Below are 19698 nucleotides of genomic sequence, written 5' to 3' on the forward strand. Positions count from 1 at the left end.
TCCAGATAAAGACAAGAAGAAATGCAGTCGATAAAGGAATGCAGTCGGGTTTCCTGCATTTGGGGAAATCACAGGGGTCAGCACACTCGGGAGTGCCTCTAAACATCGGCAGAATGGCCTTCCCTTTATTTTCCAAGAGCATCCAGCATGCATTGGGTTAAGACAGGCTCCAAGAGGATCCAGCATGCGTTGGGTCAAGACAGGCTCCGGCCCCTGAAGGTTTCCTTTGGGGGGGAATTATTGCTGGATTGCTGGATTTCGATTCAGGTTGTACCACGGCAAAAATTTATATACCGCTTTTAACTGATGGGTCCAACATATTTATATCACGCTGTGCATCCCTAGGCAGTGTGCGCCACTGGGTTTCACTCCCCCTTCTACAGTGTGCAAGAATCCAAACGGGTTTCCCTCGGAGAAGTCTGCCCCTGTGCCGCTGCATGAGTCACTGATCTGGGTGGGGCTCCCAATTGGGAGAAGTCCGTGGCTTTTGCGGGAGGTAGGGGATGCAGGTCATGTGCCTGGGGGCAGAGTAGATGTTATGTGCAAATGAAATAGCTGCATATTCCCCTGCTGTTTATCTCTGCCTCCACTTCTCTCGTAGGAAGCTGCCTGATACTGAGTCAGACCCTTGGTCCATCGAGCTCAACGTTGTCTACACTGACCGGCAGCAGCTCTCCGAAGTTTCAGGCAGGAATCTTTCCCAGCCCTACCTGGAGATGCTTCCAGGGATTGAACCTGGGACCTTCTGCATGCAGAGCACGTACTAACCACACCAAAGGACCCCTCTCCACTTCCTCTGTTGCTTCCCTTTTAGACTGGAAGCCCCCAGGAACCGGGGCAAAGTTGCGGGAAATATATGCACAACCAATCCCAAATGACAAATCCTGTTGCCTGCACATGCACCATTTTGGGGTTTTTTTGTTTTTTTTTTAAAGACATGATGCAAAGTCCTTGGGACGAGAGCTGTCAAACCAACTAGGCTGCTGTTGGACTACAACTCCCATCATCCCCAGACACTGTGGCCACTAGCCAGGGACGATGGGCTTTCTAGTCCAACATCTGCCAGAAGGCCCAAGTTGTGCAGTCCTGGGTTAAAGGCAGGGCAATGCAAGCCACGCCTACTCGGCCCAGAAGCCCCTCCCACTCCAAGTCCCCCCCGCCATTACAGCCATGAGCCGAGAGAGACACCTACAGTTGTTGAGAAACAGTAAGACGGCAAATCCCAGCGTAGAGGTTGCCAAGAGGATAAGACAGATGTTGCAGGGGATCATGAAGTATCGGACGACCAAGGAGACCTTGTGCTGGTACATCCGGTCCCGCTCCAAGGAGCCTGGCCCCATGGGATACTGGCAGGCGGTCATACCGCTCACTGGGGCCCACGCCCCCAGCGGGAGAGCCAGGGTGGCGGTTGCACAGGACGATGGGAAGGAACTCCCGCCCACCCTGCCAGGCTCCAAAATGGCGCTGCGCCCAATTCCAAAATGGCGGCCCGTGTGGCTAAGTGTCCTCGGGGGCCACCATCCTTGGGCTGGCTCGCATTCAGGGAGACGAACCGGACGTCCCGGCAGCCATCTTGAGGTTGTAATCCAAAATCACGGGGGGCTCCGGAATGACTTGCCACAGGGACTGGCAGCTTCTCCGCTTCGGCTAGGACTCTCCCCTCAGAACCAGTCAAGCCCCATCTCGACACGACCAAGAATACAGCCCCAAAGAAGGAAATCCGGAAAGGTCTCCTGGAAGGCCAGCCAGATCTGCCACCAAATCAGGTCGGAGACCACGTTGCTGGAGATAACTCCATCCAACCACCGGGGGAACCAGGGACAATAGATCCTGATCCGAGGACATGCCTTCCTCAGAGGAGGAAGAAGATGTCACTGTGAAGAAAAACGAGCCGGGAGGAGGCCGATCCGACGAGAGTGGCAGGCGCTCATCGAGTCTCCGGGAGCTCTCGAAAGGCGTGGCTCACTTGATGAATCCGCCGGTTGCCGGGTGGTCTTCAGTCCTGGAGTGAGAGTTTCTTCGGCCCACGTGTTCTGGGGCTACGGGAGAGAGGAATGCAGGAGAGAGAGAGAAACAGACCCCTGCCTGTCACCCCCAAACTTAATCCGGGGAGCTAGCGGACGGATTCTCCTGGCATCTTGGAGTCCAAAACCGTGGAGGCCAAAATCGGTCTTCTCCCCTTCCCCGTTCAAAGGGATGCCAAAGTCCGTTGGAAGCTCAGCTGTGCTTTCTTTGGGAGCAGCAGCCAACAGCTCCTCTTGCTGATCCACACGCTCCCCCCGCCTCGGCCCCCTCCTCTGGGGAGAGGCTACGAGGGACAGATCCTGAGCCACACCAGATCTGCCAGTTTGGCATCAACGGGGACGAGCGGAACACACTGCCACCTTCTCCTCACGCCGCTCTGCCATGCCAGTCCTTTCCAGAGAGCTATTTTCCTCACCCTCTCTCTCTCTCACACACACACACAGCCCACAATAAATAAATAAATAAATAACCAGCACAGGGACCGGGGAGGGGGATAAATATATGTATCCACACACACGGGTCACCGGGGCAAGGGTGTACCAAGCCCGGATTCCAGAGTCCGGACAATAGAAGGGGCTACCGTGCGGCACGAAGCGGAATCCGAAGCGACGAAGCGTGCCACACACGCCCAAGTTTCTAAAGCTGCCACCAGCTGGGGGTGGGAAATGAAGGAGCCAGAGAGACGGTCGTCCACTGTCATTCCGCCGCTGCCATGGATCCTCTCCTACTCAGTCCGATCAGCAGCTTGCTCCATCTTCCTCAGACACGGGGCTCCCTTGGAAGGCTGGAAAACAAAGCTTTGTGCACTGGCCGCTGGCAAAGGCAGAGGAAAGCTCAAGAGCCGGTGGGAAAGGAGGCAGGAAGAACGGAGTGAAAGGGTGGGTTCTTTTTGCCGGGGTCTTCTCCTCCGCGGCGGTAGCTGTAGCGGCACACAGTGCAAGCACGAGAGATGGAGAAGCCGTCAAAACAAAGGAGAGAAGCTTGCCGCGGGGAGGTATCTTTCCTGTCCAGGTTCCTCCAGGGAGCTGTTCTCATGCAAATAGGCGTTAGCCACCCGTGGTCACGCTTTGCCTTCAAAGATACCTCCGGAGCCGCCACGGACACCTGTGGGCATCTCCACGGAGAGGAGAGGGAGGAGTAGGGAAGGCACGCTCCGCTCACTTCTGGCTGCCTCCCTGGAAGGGAGCGCGAGGGAAATCGCCTCCTCCCTCCCCTCGCCAGCCAAGCCCGCCAGCCCCGCGTCTCATTTGTGAACTCAAGATGTTGAAAGGGGCGGAGAAGGCAGTGTCAAAGCTCATTATGTCTCTCGCTCTCCGCTCAGGAGAGGGGCACCCTCCGCGCAGACAGACACACGGACTTGTTCGCCTCGGCAGCTGATTGGGGGGAGTGAGGAAACCTAAGGAGGGTGGGGTGGGGCCGAGCCGCCGTTCCTGACATGGCACGGAGGGACAGAGATCCAGCTGCGAGCCTCACAAGAAAAGACCCAAGAGGAGATCCCGAACTTTGGAGGAGGACATTTCCTGGCAGGAACGCCAAAAAAAGAAAAAGAAAGAAAGACGCCTTCCACGAGACGAGATCGATACTTGCGGGTCTGAAGAATGGATCCAGGCCTCCGTTTTGCAGGGGAAAGTTTCGAAGCATCTCTCCGACTCACTCTGCTGCTCATCCTTGGTTGGAGGGACTGCTGTCGGCTTAAATGGCTTTGAAACGGGAGGGCACGGATCCACAGAGATGGGTCTGGCAGTTGCTCTTTCCCATGCTATAGAGCCTCCATGTTCAGAGGCAGTATACCTGTGGCTGGGAGCAGCAGCAGCAGCAGGGGATGTTGGCTGGGGGCTTGCCCTGCTTGTGGTTGGCCACTGGGGAAAAGAGGGCACTAGATCTGATCACTCTTTGGACTGATGCAGCAGGGAACCTAGGAACAGGAACCTCTCTTATATGGAATCAAACCATTGGTCATTCTACCTGAGGATTGCCTACACCAGGGATTCTCAGTATTGGGTCTATAGATGTTAATGGACTTCAACTCCCATAATCCCCATCCCCAGTGGCCTTTGGCTGGGGATTATGGGAGTTGAAGTCCAATAACATCTGGAGACCCAACGTTGAGAATCCTTGGTCTACACTGACTGGCAGCGGCACTTAAGAGACGATAGGCAGGAGTCTTTCCCCGATGCTGCCAGGGACTGAACCTGGGTCCTTCTGCATGCAAGCAAATGCTTTCCCGCTGAGATATGGCCCCATCCCTGCAGTGCGCTGACATAGCTGCCCATCCAATTGCAAACCAGGGCAGACCCTGCTTAGCAAAGGGGCCAGATCATGCTCACTGCCGCGCGACCCGGCTCTCCACCCCAAATATTTGGGGAGTGACAATGTTCTCCTCCTCCAGTCTGTTATATCATCTTGCCGATTGGCATTTCTGGAAACTGGCCTTGAGAAGGTCCGAGTTGGCCCTTCCTCCCCACTGAAGGACCCTGATCCTGCACTTGTAAGGTTGCCAATTTTCCAAATAGCTTGCCCTTTGCCCTGAGATTTAACCCTTCCCCATTGGCCCTGAGCAGCAGACAAAAGCGCCAAAGCGTAGGGTCAAACCGAGAGATTTGGCAACCCTAGAGAACAGGCACTCCAGAACTGGACTGCCCAGAGCCTAGGAACATTGTGGCTGCTCAGAACAGATCCTGATGCATTCAAATTTCAAAAGCGAGAGAAGTGGTTAATAAGACTTCCAGTGCTGAAAGAGACAGAATTCAGCGCAATATTGCTTCCTGTGATGAACCACAACGATAAATATTTATATACCACTTTCCAACCCAAGTTCCCAAAGTGGTTTACATAGATATAAACAAATAAAACGGCTCCCTGTCTCCAACGGGTTCACAATCTAAAAAAAGAAACGCTAAGACAGACAGCAGCAACAGTCACTGAAGAGATGCTGTGCTGGGGATGGAGAGGGCCAGTTGCTCTAGCCCTGCTAAAGAAAAATCACCACTTTTGTGGTGATTGATTCCGTGGATCAATGACCACTAACTTGAACAATGCATTATGCAAAATTTGCAGGAAAAATCTTTTTTCAAAATTTGCTCTGGGCCAGTTCAGACAACACCACCATTGCCAACATGGGTAGGAAAGGGTAAAGGTGAAGTTGTGCCATCCAGCTGGTGTCGACTCCTGGCGAAAACAGAGCCCTGTGGTTGTCTTTGGTGGACTCCAGGAGGGGTTGGCCATTGCCTCCTCCTGCACAGTGTGAGATGATGCCTTTCAGCACCTTCCTCGATCGCTGCTGCCCGATAGAGGTGTTGCCCATAGTCTGGGGAACAGACCAGCAGGGATTCGAATCAGCAACCTCTTGCTCTCTCTAGGCAAGTCATTTCCCTTAAATACTTAAATAAATATTTGGAGTGTGTATAAAGGGGTCATGCAGATGAACAGATCCCTGTTGACCCACATCGTAAAGGTGCATGCCAGGAGGGCATTGGGATTTCTGCCAAAGACAATCCCTAGCGCTTAATCATAAGAACGGCCCTGCTGGATCAGGCCCAAGGCCTATCTAGTCTAGCATCTAGTCTAGCATCCCACAGCGGCCCACCAGATGCCCCTGGGAAGCCCACAGGCCAGAGGTATATGTGCATGCCCTCTCTCCTGCTGCTGCTCCCCTGCAACTGGGATTGAGAGGCATCGTACCTCTGAGGCTAGAGGTGGCCCACAGCTCTCAGACTAGTAGTCACTGATAGACCTGTCCTCCATGGATTTCTCTAAGCCCTTCTTAAAGCCTTCCTATGGCAGATTAACCATTCGCGGTGTGAGAAAGTACTCCCTTCTGTCGGACTTGGCGCTTCCCTTCCCTCATAGTGTGGGCTATTACTCCACAAGGGGTGTGCAGAACCCGTTCGCAATCAAACAAGTCCACCACAAACTGGGCTGGTTCCATCACGAACCGCTACAAACCGGTTGCCTGTTCGACCAGCCCAGCCAGGGGGTTCAACCAAACCGGTTCACGGAGTGGCGGTTCGTTCCAAATTCGGTATCTTCTAAATGGACCCTCTGTTTCTGCCCGCTGGGCTGGGGTGGCAAGGAGTTACACAGGACACTCGGGGTCCGCCTTTCCTCCTGGAGATTGTATTCAGTTTTATACTGGAAACAGTATTCAACTTTACACACACACACACACACACACCCGCCAGTTTCTGAGATTTCAGGCACAGCTAGGGTTGCCAGCTCTGACTGAAGCTATCCCCCAAAATTCCCAATATTTTTCCCAGGATCAAGCCACCCAGATTGCTGGACTTGCTGTCAAAAGTCACTGGGGATGGATTCTGATTCCAGGAGACTCCGAGTTAAAGCCTGCAGGGCTGGCAATCCCAGTTGCAGCCCAAAGGGTGATAAATTTGCTTTTTAGACAGCGACACACAAAAGTTACAATGCTCAGGATGTGAGATTCTGGGCTTTTTTTCCTCTTTTTTCTCTGCCAAGATGCACAGAGTCCTGCTTCATCTCCTTAGCAATGGTGCTCATCTTGAGGGGGCCTCCGAGGGAGATCAGGGGGAGAGAAAGGAGCTGTCCCTTCACAAAAGAAACGGCAGAGGGCTTAGCTCATTGAGACCCAGAGCATCTGAATAGGATAGGGGCCTGTGGGGAAAGGGGTCCTAGAAGTGCGGAATGCTATTATTCCACAAGGGGTATGCAGAACCAGTTCGCGATCAAACTGGTCCACCACAAGCTGGGCTGGTTCGATCACGAACCGCTACGAACCGGTTTGTCGGTTCGACCAGCCCAGCCAGTGGGTTCAACCGAACCGGTTCACGGAGTGGCGGTTCGTTCCAAATTCGCTTCGAGTTCAGACTGAACCACCACTGCCGGTCCGTGCACCCTGCTATATTCCATTCCCTAAAAATAGACACACACACATACACACCAGACCGTAGCTCTGGTCCTACTTTTACCAACACAACCCACCCCTTCAGATCCACACTTGCTTCGAAACTCTGGCCGTGATCCAAAAGCTCTAAATCTCCCAGCCCCTTTCCTCACCCCTGAATGAAAAAGAACAGAACAAGGAAAGGGGGGGGGAGCATACTGCAAACAATTCATTTGCATGCCTCGATTTGCATATTTCCATATGCAAAGCTAGCCTAGGAAATCTCAGAGGCTCTGGAGGAATGTGCCCCCAAAGAAAGGCCCTCTTAGGGACGGAGAGAGAAAACCTATGCAGGGACAGTGCACAGCATTTGTCTTGCTGTTCCACTCGCTTCAGCAAAGGAATTTTAAAACCCTGCGTGGACCAGAGTCATCAGGGAGAGAGAAAGGAGGGATTCATTGATCCGAGCGACCCCTCTACCCAAAACTTTGAGACCGGCTTAGTCCTCACTTGGGTGATGTCTGAATTGCATCCCTTCAACTTGCAGGTGGATTCTATTCACCTGAGGAACCTTCTGCCACAAGATGAGGCGACCATTAGAGTCCTGCTGGATTGGACCGAAAGCTCTGTCCAGTCCAGGATCCTGCTTCTGGGGAAGCGCTCAGTGCTGGATATAAAAGCAATAGCCCACCTCAACCCCCGCCATTTGTCTCAGCAACTGGTATATAAAGTTAAACTGCCCCTGAAGTTGGAGGTTCTAACCAGATGCTTCCGGAAAGCCCCCAAAGCAGGATATGAAAGGAAGCATCCTCTCCTCTTTATCTCAGCACCTGGTATTTAAAGATAGAGTGCCTCAGAACTTGGAGGTTCGATTCAGCCACGGCTAGCCCTCTCCTCTGCTTCCTCCTCTATGTATTAGCTTCTAAAGCCATCTCCACCCACGCCTGGACAAGAGAAAACAGAATGCTGAGCTAGACAAGCCTTTATTGGCCAGATCATCCAGCTGGACAGTTATTTTCACCCCAGCTTTTGGCCGTGAATTCCATAACTGAATCATGAAGAATATTTTTCTTTTGCCAGTCTTGAATCTCCTGCCTCCGTCTGGGCAGCAGCGGCTGTCTCCACCCCAGAGGTGACCGCATTCCAACAAGATTGAGACCTGGAGTCTGCCATGGAAAAGGCTCACAGTCCAAATCGCCCTCTAGTGTCCGTTATGATGAACAGCAAGCTATCATCCTGCCTGTGTAGATCTAGAACTGGGGATATCTGATTTCCCTAATCAAAGGGATGGGATGGGATGGGATGGGATGGGGGGAAACCCCTAATTTCAGGTTTTAAACATGCACGACCCATAGTTCAGTGGGAAAGCACCTGCTTTACATCAAAAAGGTCCCAGCTTCAATCCCTGGCAGCAGGTAGGGCTCGGGAAAACGTCTGCCTGGAAACTTGCCAGTCAGTGTAGGCAAAACTGAGCTAGAGGGACCAAGGGCCTGACTCGGTTTGGCAGCTTCCTACTTCCTGTGTTCAGTAAGGGGAAGGAAGAGAGGGGCCTTGAATACCGAAGCAGAGGTGGCTCCGTGAGAGAGAACACGTTGCAAATTCTCCACCCCCTCCTCTCTCTCTTTCTCTTTTTCTTTCTTTCTTTCTATCCCCCTCCCCACTCCTTTCACCCACGCCCGCCACTTTCTAAATCAAACCATTTCAAACCATTTTGATGCATTAAGGTGATAGGGTGGATCCCTTGAAAGCCCAGAGCTGCTAATGGGTTTATTACTTAAAGAGCTCTCCGCAAGAGAGAAACACCTGCTGCCCCATCAAGACCGCCCAGAGGAACTGTGTGGAGTGGGAGTGGGGGAGGATTGGTGGGGGGGAAGGAGGAGGAGGAGTGGATGATCATTCAATCTGGGTAGCTTTCCTCTGATCTTGCGGTCTACGGCTCCTCTCATCCTTGCAATTGATATCCAACTCTTCCTCCAAGGAGCCCAGAGTGGCATCCATAGTTCTGTTTATCCTCACAACAACCCTGGAAGGTAGGTCAGGTCAAGAGAGAAACAACTGGCCCAGAGTTTTGCGGCTGAGCAGGGATTAGAACTCGGGTCTCCACGGTCCTAGTCCAACCCTCTAGCCACTGACTACACCATGCCGGCAGCTCTTGTGCCACCCTGGCACAGATTCCACTCTTATCCTTATCTGAGTAGGTTTATAAAGTAGTATTTGGAAAAGGAAGGGAAAGCCTCTTGGCCCAGGGGCTTGGTTCTCGCTTTGGGTGCGAGAGGTCCTGAGTTTGACTCCTGGACAAGCCCATGCATCGCGGGAAAGAGGGGCCACACTTTGGGGGAGGGCCACTGCTCAGTAGAAAGAGCATCTGCTTTGTATGCAGAAGGTCCCATGTTCAATTCCTGGCTTCTCCAAGTAGGACTGGAAATGGCTCCTCCCTGCGATCCTAAGATAATTGCTGCTGGTCAGAGCAGACAATACTGCACTAGATGGGCCAATGGTCTGACTCAGTTTAAGGCAGCTTCTATTAGAGATGGGGCCATGTTGCGAATTAAAGCCTTTGTCTAAGAGCAAGCTCACGTGATGGAAAGAAATGCTGAATCATCCCTGCTGAGCTGCCTGGCTAGGCTTCTCCTAAAACGATTCTGTATTATCGGTAGGTTCAAAATGCTGCCGCCACCACCCCTTTCAGCTACATAAACTCTCTGGGATAACTCAGGGGAAAAACCTCTCTTAATTTGGCCCTTGGGTGAGTACAAAAATCTTCCAAGTGCAAGCCTACACATGGTGAGAAAAGTGATAGCTGCTGAACATTTGAGGACGTGTTTGCACCAGAGAAGTCCCCCTTCGCGCATACCCCCAAACTTTTCCTGAGTTTAAAATGTTTAAAAACTTTTCCTGAGTTAAAAACCAACTCAGAGAGGCTTCTAAAAAGAAAATAACTAAAAATAGTTTTATCCAAGTACTACAGACTGCTTCCGGCTGAGGCATCTAGCTTTCTTGATACACTCAAAAAATACTTAGTAAGTTACAAAACAGGTTGTCTTAGAAATGCTTAAATGTTTATAGAGTCTTTTGCAATGCCCTAAGTAGGGTGGGTCAACTCAAGTGGCGCAGCAAGGAAATGCTTGACTAACAAGCAGAAGGTTGCCGGTTCGAATACGAATATGAACCTATTGCTATATAGCAATACTCTCCCCCAGATAACCTGGCAAAGAGGCACCTTTTAATGTGGTGATTCTCTTTATTTAGGAGGGGGAGAGTAACTGGCCCTCTCCACCCCCAGCACTGTACCTCAAGTGACTGTTGCTGGTGTCTATCTTATGTTTCTTTTTAGATTGTGAGCCCTTTGGGGGACAGGGATCCATCTTATTTGTATGTTATTTCTCTGTGTAAACAGCCCTGAGCCATTTTTGGAAGGGCAGTATAGAAATTGCATAAATAAATAATAAATAAAATAAATAATATTAATAAATACAAGATCATTTAGCTGCAATGCTTTCCAACAGCAGATCCACAGGATTGGGGATTATTATCCCAAGCTTGGAGTATTGCCTCTAACTCTCTTGTTCTCTGTCTGTCTGTGTCCGGGGTTTTTAAATCAAGTTGGCAGGAGGCAGAAATTGCGATTTACCCGACAACCCTGGTGGGCTACCTAACCCAATTTCTGGCCTCTCTGCCTTGCTTGGGAACCCTGTCTGAAGGTCTAATGAGTTAACACACCCCTTCTTTATACACACACACACACACTCACACGCTCGCGCGCGCTCTCTCTCTCTCTCCCTTCGCTTCTCTTGAGCTAATTAGCAGCATTAAGGAGGAAAACAACCAGGAAAGATGGTTGGATGTTCTCCCCAGCCGGAGGGAATTTTGCAACGATTTTGTTTAACCCTTTGCACACCCTGACTCTGCTCCTGCTCAGCAGTGCCTGTGAAATAAACATTGGGGGGGAGGGGGGAATAGAAAAACACACACACACCATCAGAATACAAAGAGAAAGAAAGAAACGGGTGGCTATAAGCACTAAGGAGATGAGTGCTTTGCCTGCATCCCTTTGTGTTCAAAAGGAAACCTCGCTCATTTAAAAAGCCCCCATAGAAAGCAATGGGGTTGCCAACTTTTTCCCCCAGCAGGGCTCTTCTGCCTTTTAAAGCAGCCAGGTTAGAGAGTGGCAGGAAAAGCTTTGCAGATGCAGGTTACGGGAGACGCATCACGGAAGACGGACATTCCAAAACTGCCTGCAAAAACGGCAGTCAAAAGAATATAACAACATAAGAACAGCCCTGCTGGATCAGGCCCAAGGCCCATCTAGTCCAATATCCTGTTTCACACAGTGGCCAACCAGATGCTGCTAGAAGCCTACAAGAGGAGTTGAGGGCATGCCCTTTCTTCTGCTGTTACTCCCCTGCAACTGGTACTCAGAGGCATCCTGCCTTTGAGGCTGGAGGTGGCCTATAGCCCTCTGACTAGTAGCCATTAATAGACCTCTCCTCCATGAAGTTATCCCAAGCCCTCTTAAAGCCATCCAAACTAGTAGCCAACACCACATCTTGTGGCAGAGAGTTCCACAAGTTGATTATGCATTGTGTGAAAAAGTACCTGTGTTTGTTGGTCCTAGATTTCCTGGCAATCAATTTCATAGGTTGACCCCTGGTTATAGTGTTATGTGTGAGAGAGAAGCATTTCTCCCTATCCACTTTCTCCACACCATGCATGATTTTATAGACCTCTATCATGTCTCCCCCCAGTCCAGCATTCGCATCATGTCATGACAGTCTCCCCTTCATCAATATTTAGATCAGGGCTGCAGAACACCGGCCCTCATGCAGATGCTGGACTACAACTCCCATCATCCCTGATTATTGGTCACTGGGGATGATGGGAGTGGTTGTCTAAAAACAGATGAAGGGCCAGAATTCTGCAACCCTAGTCGAGATTGTAAGCCCTTTGGAGGCAGAGACCTGTCTTTTCATCCCTTGAATAGTCCCATGTGCATCTATGGCGCAGAATCAATAAACTTTCTCCCCCAAAAGGGAGCACAGAGACAAAGCAGAAATAGCGATCTGCTAGGAAATGGGGACAGTCATTGAGTAGGCTAATAAAATATATGTCTTTCAAAAGTCGACCGGAAAAAGGGGCAAAACAACAAACACCAGAAGTCAAATGTGCGGTTTGACTTTCCTTCTGGTGGTACCAGAGCGCCACCTTCTGGTGCTTCCAAGACAGAGACAGACACACACACACACACACACTTCCTCATCTGACTTGAAAAGAAGATGGCCACAACCAGCAAAGACATTTTGCAAGGATGACGTGGGCTGGATGACGTGGGCTGGGGTCTCCGGAAACCCCTCCTCAGCCACAGAGGCTGGGCCCCCCGGCCAAGCCAAACCAGGCGTCCATTTAAAGCCAGAGGGCCTCCTTCACGGTTCTTGCCTCTAAAAGAGTTCTTGTTAACTGCTGGCCATAAAAGAGAGGCAAACCCACAAAGGGGAGAAGTCGGGGGATTGGCCCCCGGAGAGTACTTAGACTTAATTCCCACATTACCGGAGTGAAGAAAGAGACAGCACTGAAGTCCATTGAGAAAGGAACATGGGGAAGTGCCTTATACTGAGTCAGGCCTTTGGTCCGGCAAACTCCTTATTGTCTGCACTGGCTGATAGCTCTCCCAGGTTACAGGCAGGCGTCTTGCCCAGCCCTGCCTGGAGATGCTGCCTTCCGCATGCAGAGCAGATGCTCTACCACGGAGCTATGGGTGTGCCTGATGAACATGTGATGCTGCCTACTGAGTCAGACCCTTGGTCTATCCACCTCAGTGGTGTTTACTCTGACTGGCAGCAACTCTCCCAGGTTTTAGAGAGAGGGTCTTTCCCAGCCCCACCTGAGATACTGCCAGGGAGTGAAACTGGGGTCTTTGGCATGTAAAGCCTATTTCATATATAAGCCTATTTCATTCATACACACACACACACACACACACACACACACACACCCCTACCTAGGGCTTTGCAAAAGACTCTATAAACATTTAAGCATTTCTAAGACAACCTTTTTGTAACCTACTAAGTATTTTTTTTTTTAGTGTATCTAAGAAAGCTAGAAGCCTCAGCCGGAAGCAGTCTGTAGTACTTGAATTAGATAGATAGATAGATAGATAGATAGATAGATAGATAGATAGATAGATAGATAGATATTCATATTTCATATAGATATAGATATAGATATAGATATAGATATAGATATAGATATAGATATAGATATAGATATAGATATAGATATAGATATAGATATGAAAATATTGAATGTCTGGTTTTCTTTCTGTTCCCACACCCTTTGAGCTACTGGGACCAGTAACTGCCTAGAACCACACGAGTAACATAGGGTACCCAGGAACCACAACCACCACCTCGCACAGACAGACAGATATACAACAGGTATAGCCACAAAATTTATGGATGGAACAACAAAGAGAAACTCACACCATAAGCCCAAGCAACACCAGGTACTTGGAGCTAGTTATACAATCGTTATTTTTGTAAATAACTAACCCAAGGTAACCCATTTAGTACTGAGTTCACATGTGCTACCAAGTCCACACAAAATCCACGTGTATTACAAAGTCCACTACGGCGGCCCCGTATAGAATTCTGCTCTTTGTCAAGCGGAACGACATAGATTGTGTTGGAACAAATCCTTTTGAACGTTGAAGCTTCTTGGGCAGAATCCGATATCAAAACTTCCAAACTAGATGTGGGAAATGGTTTGCCCAAAAAACGTATGTAAACTAAAAACTGATCCCCTGTTGCGGTTCTTTCACATGACATATTGTACAAATGCTTCAGCACAACACACACATATAATGTACATATTGCTACAAATATTGTCCTTATACATTGTCTTGGTGAAAAAAGGTCACCAAGTTGAAACCTCTTTTTAGGAGTTAAACTCCTACATCTCGGCCATTTTGCAACAGATTTGCACCAAATTTGGAGGGCTGGTGTGTCTTATCACCTAGGTGCTGTGAGCAAGCTTTCAGAGGGATTGGGCAGATATTTTTGATTTTCTAAGTAAAAGAATGCAGTGGCTCTCCGAGATTTCAGGCAGGATTCTCTCCAAGCCCTACCTGGAGATGCTGCCAGGGAGGGAAACTGAGACCTTCTGTGTGCAAAGCAGATTATAAAACATGCAGCAGAATGTACTGAAGTAACTCCTGCAAGTTTGGAGTGCTGCTGACAGTCAGAGCAGAAAAGGCAGAGCTAGATGGACACAGGGTGAGAGATGACATGTGGCAGGAAAGCACAAACTGTAGTACGGGGGGGGTGGGGGTGGGGGAGACCTCGGCCAGTTCAAGGTGGCTGAGAACCATCCAGGGGACTCGGCATGCAACCTGACCCTGAAGGTGCAGGAGACTAAAACAGGAATAACTGGGGAGATGCAGAAAAGAAAAAGCAGCATTATCTCCTTCAGCCAGCAGGGGGCAATATTGGATTCCATGAAACGCTCCCACACAGGTATCTTCTACCTGGTTTCCAAATGGGCCGGCCTTCTGAGGAATAGCTGTGATGAAATGAACCCTTCCGCCCTGAGAAAACCTGGCAATGCCCGAGGGCAGGAAGAGGGAGTGGTCTACAGAGCACAGGCGAGCAGGAAGTGGGCCTGCTCAGTCTTGAAGGCAAGGTGTGCACAGAGTGTCAGAAGCGAACAACTCACACAAGCAGAACCTGTGTCATCGGCGCATCGGAAGCTGCCATATACTGAGTCAGACCATTGGTCCGTCTAGCTCAGTATTGTCTTCACAAACTGGTAGTGGCTTCTCCAAGGTTGCAGGCAGGAATCTCTCTCAGCCCTATCTTGGAGATGCTGCCAGGGAGGGAACTTGGAGCCTTCTGCTCTTCCCAGAGCGGCTCCATCCCCTAAGTGGGGGAATATCTTGCAGTGCTCACACTTCTAGTCTCCCTTTCATATGCAACCAGGGCAGACCCTGCTTAGCTAAGGGGTCAAGTCATGCTTGCTACCACAAGACCAGCTCTCCTCTCCTTTACTGGTAATCAATAGGCCATAACTCAGGGGGGAGAACATCTGCTTTACACGCAGAAAGTTCCAGCTTCACACCCTGGCAACATCTCAAGGTAGGGCTGGGAGAGACGCCTGCCTGAAACCTTGGAGAGCCGCTGCCAGTCCGTGCAGACAACACTGAACTAGATGGATCCAGGGTCTGACTCCGTTTGGCAGCTATATGGTCATCAGGTTTATCCGTAGCTCAGTGGCAGAATGTGTGGCTTTGCGTGGAGGTTCCAGGTTCAACCCCTGCCATTTTTAAAATAGATTGGTTTTTTATGTTTATATTATTTGTACTGTTGTATTTTAACTATGCATTGTTTTAATTTTTGATGTCATCTGTATTTTAATTATGCATTGTCTCAATTATGTGTGGCTTTTAATTAATAAATAAATAATTTGATTAATTATATGTGAACTGCTTTGAGATTATTTTAATGAAAAAATGGTATATAAGTCAATCAATCAATCAAATCTCCAAGCAAAGCTCTCCGATTCCTTGGACAGCTGCTGCCAGTCAGTGTAGACAATACTGAGCTGAAAAAGACCCCCTGAAACCCTGGAGAGCCTCTGCCCACCAGTGTAAACAATACTGAGCCAGGAAAGATCCGCCCCTCCATCTGAAACCTTGGAGAGCTGCTGCCAGTCAGGGTCGACAATAAAAGAAAAAGACCCAAGGGAGCTGCTGCCAGTCAGTGTAGGCACTACTGAGCTGAAGAGGCCAACCGTCAGTGGAAGGCAACTTCAGCTGTGGCTATGTTGCCATTGGCTAGAAGAAAGATCCGCCTCGCCGCAGACACTAGAGGGCAGCGTCTCTATGTACCCACGCTAGCACGTCAGCCTTCACCCGGGGAGAGAGAGGAACGCGGCCGCCACCAGGAACGGATCAAGGGAGGCGCATGGAATGCTTCTGCAGAGGGACAAGACATAACTTGGCAGAGCGGGCAGATTCCCAGTGCCTGCCTCGTACACTGGCCGTAGCTGCAGCAGCGGAACAAAGACGCCGCCGGCCTGGGCCCGCTCATCAAAGGCGGCCTCCCTACCCTGCTCCCTTGGCATTCTGGGATTCCCAGAGCGGGGGCTCCCAGAAGGGGTGGCTCTCTGCCGAGCGGCGAGACTCCCTTCCCCTGCCCTCTGCATCTGCCCTCTGCACACTTGTCCTGATGGCATGGATTTCCTCATTCCTTCCGAGGCTCAGGAAAGCTGGGCAGAAAGCCGGGGTGTCGCTAGGCACACAAGAGAGGCCGCTCTGGAAATAGCAGCGCTGCTTTGGAGAGGGGTGGGTCAGGTCTCGGGCAGGGCCACTGTCGTCAAGGGGGTGATGGGAGTTGTAGTCCAACGTCTGTAGGAGGGTCAGAGTCAGACAGCTCTGGCGAATTCAAGGCGGAAGTGAGATTCGAACTGGCAGCCTCCGGGTATCGTCCTGCCTTGTAATGGCTTGGCCAAACTACCTTAAATGTTATTCAGGCACAATGCAGGGAGAGCGACTGCTTTCTCAGAAGGATGGTTGGATGGGGAAACGAATGGATGGATGGATTTAGACGCGATGCCGTCACTTACCAGCAAGGAGTCTCCTGTGTTCTTTAGAAAGCAAGGGAAGCGAGGGAGGAGAAGAAAAAGGAGAAAAGAAGCTGTTAGAACAGCAACACAGCGAAGCACAACAGCCCTGCAGGGTGGGACCGAAGCGGCTCACAAACAGAGCAGGAAGGAAGCCGCGGCCAGCTTCCAGACTAATGCTGTGCTTCTGCACCAAAGCATTTGCAACGCTGCAAAAAAAAAGATGGCGTCACTGAGCACAACCCCAAACTTGGCACGCACATGCTGTCGCATACACAGGCCGTGGGAGAGGCTTCCCAGCAGGAGGCACGCCACTGCTTACACACCTGGCTGTGCATGCCCAGCAACGTGTACCAAGGTATACTGCCTCCAATCATGGAGGCTCCACTGAGCCCAAATTAGCCAATAGTTCTCTTTTCCACAATACATTTATTGGATCCCCTTTTCCTAGCTATCACCACCGGGAGCCAATTCCATAAATTAATTATGTGTCATGTAAGGGCTTTTTGCTTCGTCTCTCCGGGATCTCCCGCCAATTGGTTTCACTTTGATCGAACCGTTTCACCCGAGTTCGACACCCACTTGAACTTCCTTAGTGACCCCCATTTCTCCCCACACATCTGGCATGGAATCATTACATTATGAGGCGCCAGCCCGCTCGCCCACGTGGACGACAAATCTGCGGGCCTGAAAGCCCAGCTTTATACTCCCAGATATGTCCGGAATGAGATTTTTATCACACACACACACAAAACCTCTTGTCTGGGCATCAAATGGAAGAAAACGAATTCTGCACAGGACAAGAATAACAGCACTCGATGATCCATTCATGAAATACCAAAGAGGTCGAAGCAATGCACACATTTCCCGTAAATTAAATATCCACTTTGCAAAGTTCTCACCAGTATCCTTTGCGTTCTTATTTTGGCCACTGCATAACCAGGAAGAGATGTGTCTCGCTGCAAGCTTTGTCGGTGGAAAAATCTGCCATTTGCGGTCAGGGGCACCTAATGGCACAGCGGGGAAACGACTTGACTAGCAAGCCAGAGGTTTCCGGTTCGAATCCCCTACTGGTATGTTTCCCAGACACCTCTATTGGGCAGCAACGATACAGGAAGATGCTGAAAGGCATCATCTCATATTGTGTGGGAGGAGGCAATGGTCAACCCCTCCTGTATTCTACCAAAGACAACCACAGGGCTCTGTGGTCGCCACGACTCGACACCAACTCGACGGCACAACTTTACCCCACATTTACAGGTGCACCTTTGTGGATGTAACGTGCAAATAAGGAAGGTCGGCGAATTTGTGTTTACAAACTTGCGTTAGGAGAAGGGGAGACTACGGGGAGAAATGATAGCCATCCTCAAATATCTGAAGGGCTGTCACGGAGGAGGAGGAGGAACGGGCTTGTTCTCCGTCGCTCCACAGGGGAGGACTAGAACCCGTGGCTTGAAATGGCAAGGCAGCGTATTTAGGCTAGACAGTAGGAAGGATTCCCGAAGGGCTGGCGGACTGTGGAACAGTCTGCTTCCTGCGCTGGAGGTTCACAAGCAGACGTGGGATGGCCGTCTGTCAGGGATGCTCCAGCAGATTCCTGTACCGAGAAGCGGGGTGGACTGGATGACCTCTAGAGGACCCTTCTGGCTCTAACGTTCTATTAATTTGAACCTAAGAACAGCCCTGCTCCAAGGCCCCTCGGGTCCAGCAACCTGCTTCCCACAGGCCACTAGATGCCTCTGGGGAGCCCTAGAGCAAGAGATGAAGGTGTGCCCCCTACCCTGAGATCGCTCTCCTGCAGCTGGTATTCGGAGGCATGCATCTGGTATTCGGAGGCTGGTATTCGGAGGCATGCATCTGAGCCTAGAGGTAGCCTGCAGCCATCAACACCTTCTAACACATCCATCACTCCATCCACATTCACACTCATGAGGAAGAGAGGATTGACTGGGGCTTCTGGATCATGAGAATTGGTTCGTGACACGGGAAGAACTGCCTTAGATCACGGCTCCATCTACCTTAGTGTTGCCAGCTCGCCAGTCCACTTCCCTGCTCGCCCGTGGCGAGTGCCTGCAGCCTTCTGCCAAGCAGGACACCCAGCACCCCACAGATCACCTCCCCAGAGGTTTCATTCCCCACTGCCTTTTGGGGGACGGTAAGAAGCAGGGATCCTTCCTGAGCAGGAGGGGAGGAATCCCCTGGTTTCTTCCCCTCTCTGTCTCCCAGTGCAAGAGACAGAAGAGAAGACCTCTTCCTCTCCAAAGTCCTCTGCCCGTGTGCCAGAAAAAGATCTGGGGGGGGTGGGGAGAGGGGGTCAGTGGCGAGCTCAGCTTCCATGTGTAGATGTCTGCCTGTGTTCCTGAGTGATCCTGCCCTTTGGATTTTGCAGCTTGCCGGGCACAGGGATTCTGCGTGCCACCCCGAAACGGCAGGTTGAAGCAAGCATCGCAAAGGAGTGTCATTGAATGATGCCCTCTGTCCAGCCCTCTGAACGCCCTCCCAGGGAAAGCACGCCTCTCGGAGCAAAGATGGATCAGAAGCAGAATCAAAGCAGGGCTGGGGAGGATGGGAGGGTATCTCCCGGATTCCCAGGAATTGGCGTTTGTATGTGCTGGGAAGGAGGAAGGGGGGGTTATGGGGGGGACCCCTCTGTCCAGGGTGCCAGCAGGGAAACTCAGCCGCTGTGGAGCGAAGAGGCTTAACAAATGGAGACCGTGACTTAGGGCAAGTCAGAAGCTGTGCGGGGAGGGAGAGAAACCGCCGCCCACCCGCAAAAGAGGGACTGTCCAGGCCTCCAGGGGGATCTGTGCCAAGTCAATGATGCAATGCCATTGGCAACCCATCCCGTTTCCCGTGGCTGGATTAAGGCAGCTTAAAATATCCCAGACCAGTGGGTTATTTTTGGGACCGGGTTGGAAAAATGAATGGGTTCTTTGAGAATGAGAGAGAGAGAAAGAGAGAGAAAGAGAGAGAGAGAGAGGTTGTTTCATAAGCACATAGAAAAGCAGAATTATAATAACGTGGGGAAAGACCAGAATTGCTAACAGGAGCGTCACCAGATTAGCATAATGACTGGTCAGCTCCCGCAAAGGGATGTTCTTGGATACCACAGACTGCTAGAAGCCACGTGGAATCCAGAATCCTCCTGTTCCTCGGCCTTTCTCATCTTAACTCGCCCCCATTCAGTCCTTTCTTGTCTGCTCTGA

The 19698-nt window shown here is 50.8% G+C and overlaps 1 protein-coding gene across 12 annotated transcripts in view; it reads right to left on the reverse strand.

The window, feature by feature from the left end:
- AGRN (agrin) overlaps nucleotides 1-19698 on the reverse strand; it is a 189505-nt gene that overhangs the window by 108175 nt on the left and 61632 nt on the right. For 2 of the 12 annotated variants that reach the window (XM_053280848.1, XM_053280842.1), the window contains exon 1: nucleotides 1193-3212. The exons of 9 other annotated variants lie outside the window; for them this stretch is intronic. In XM_053280848.1, coding sequence (XP_053136823.1) covers nucleotides 1193-1361 — 169 coding nt within the window. In that variant the 5' untranslated portion in view covers nucleotides 1362-3212. Of the gene's footprint in view, nucleotides 1-1192; nucleotides 3213-16495; nucleotides 16506-19698 lie in introns of those variants that run through there. One more of the 12 variants, XM_053280846.1, reaches the window with a different exon arrangement.

The sequence above is a fragment of the Hemicordylus capensis genome, chromosome 16 (assembly GCF_027244095.1).
Source record: "Hemicordylus capensis ecotype Gifberg chromosome 16, rHemCap1.1.pri, whole genome shotgun sequence".
Taxonomy (NCBI): Eukaryota; Metazoa; Chordata; class Lepidosauria; order Squamata; family Cordylidae; genus Hemicordylus; species Hemicordylus capensis.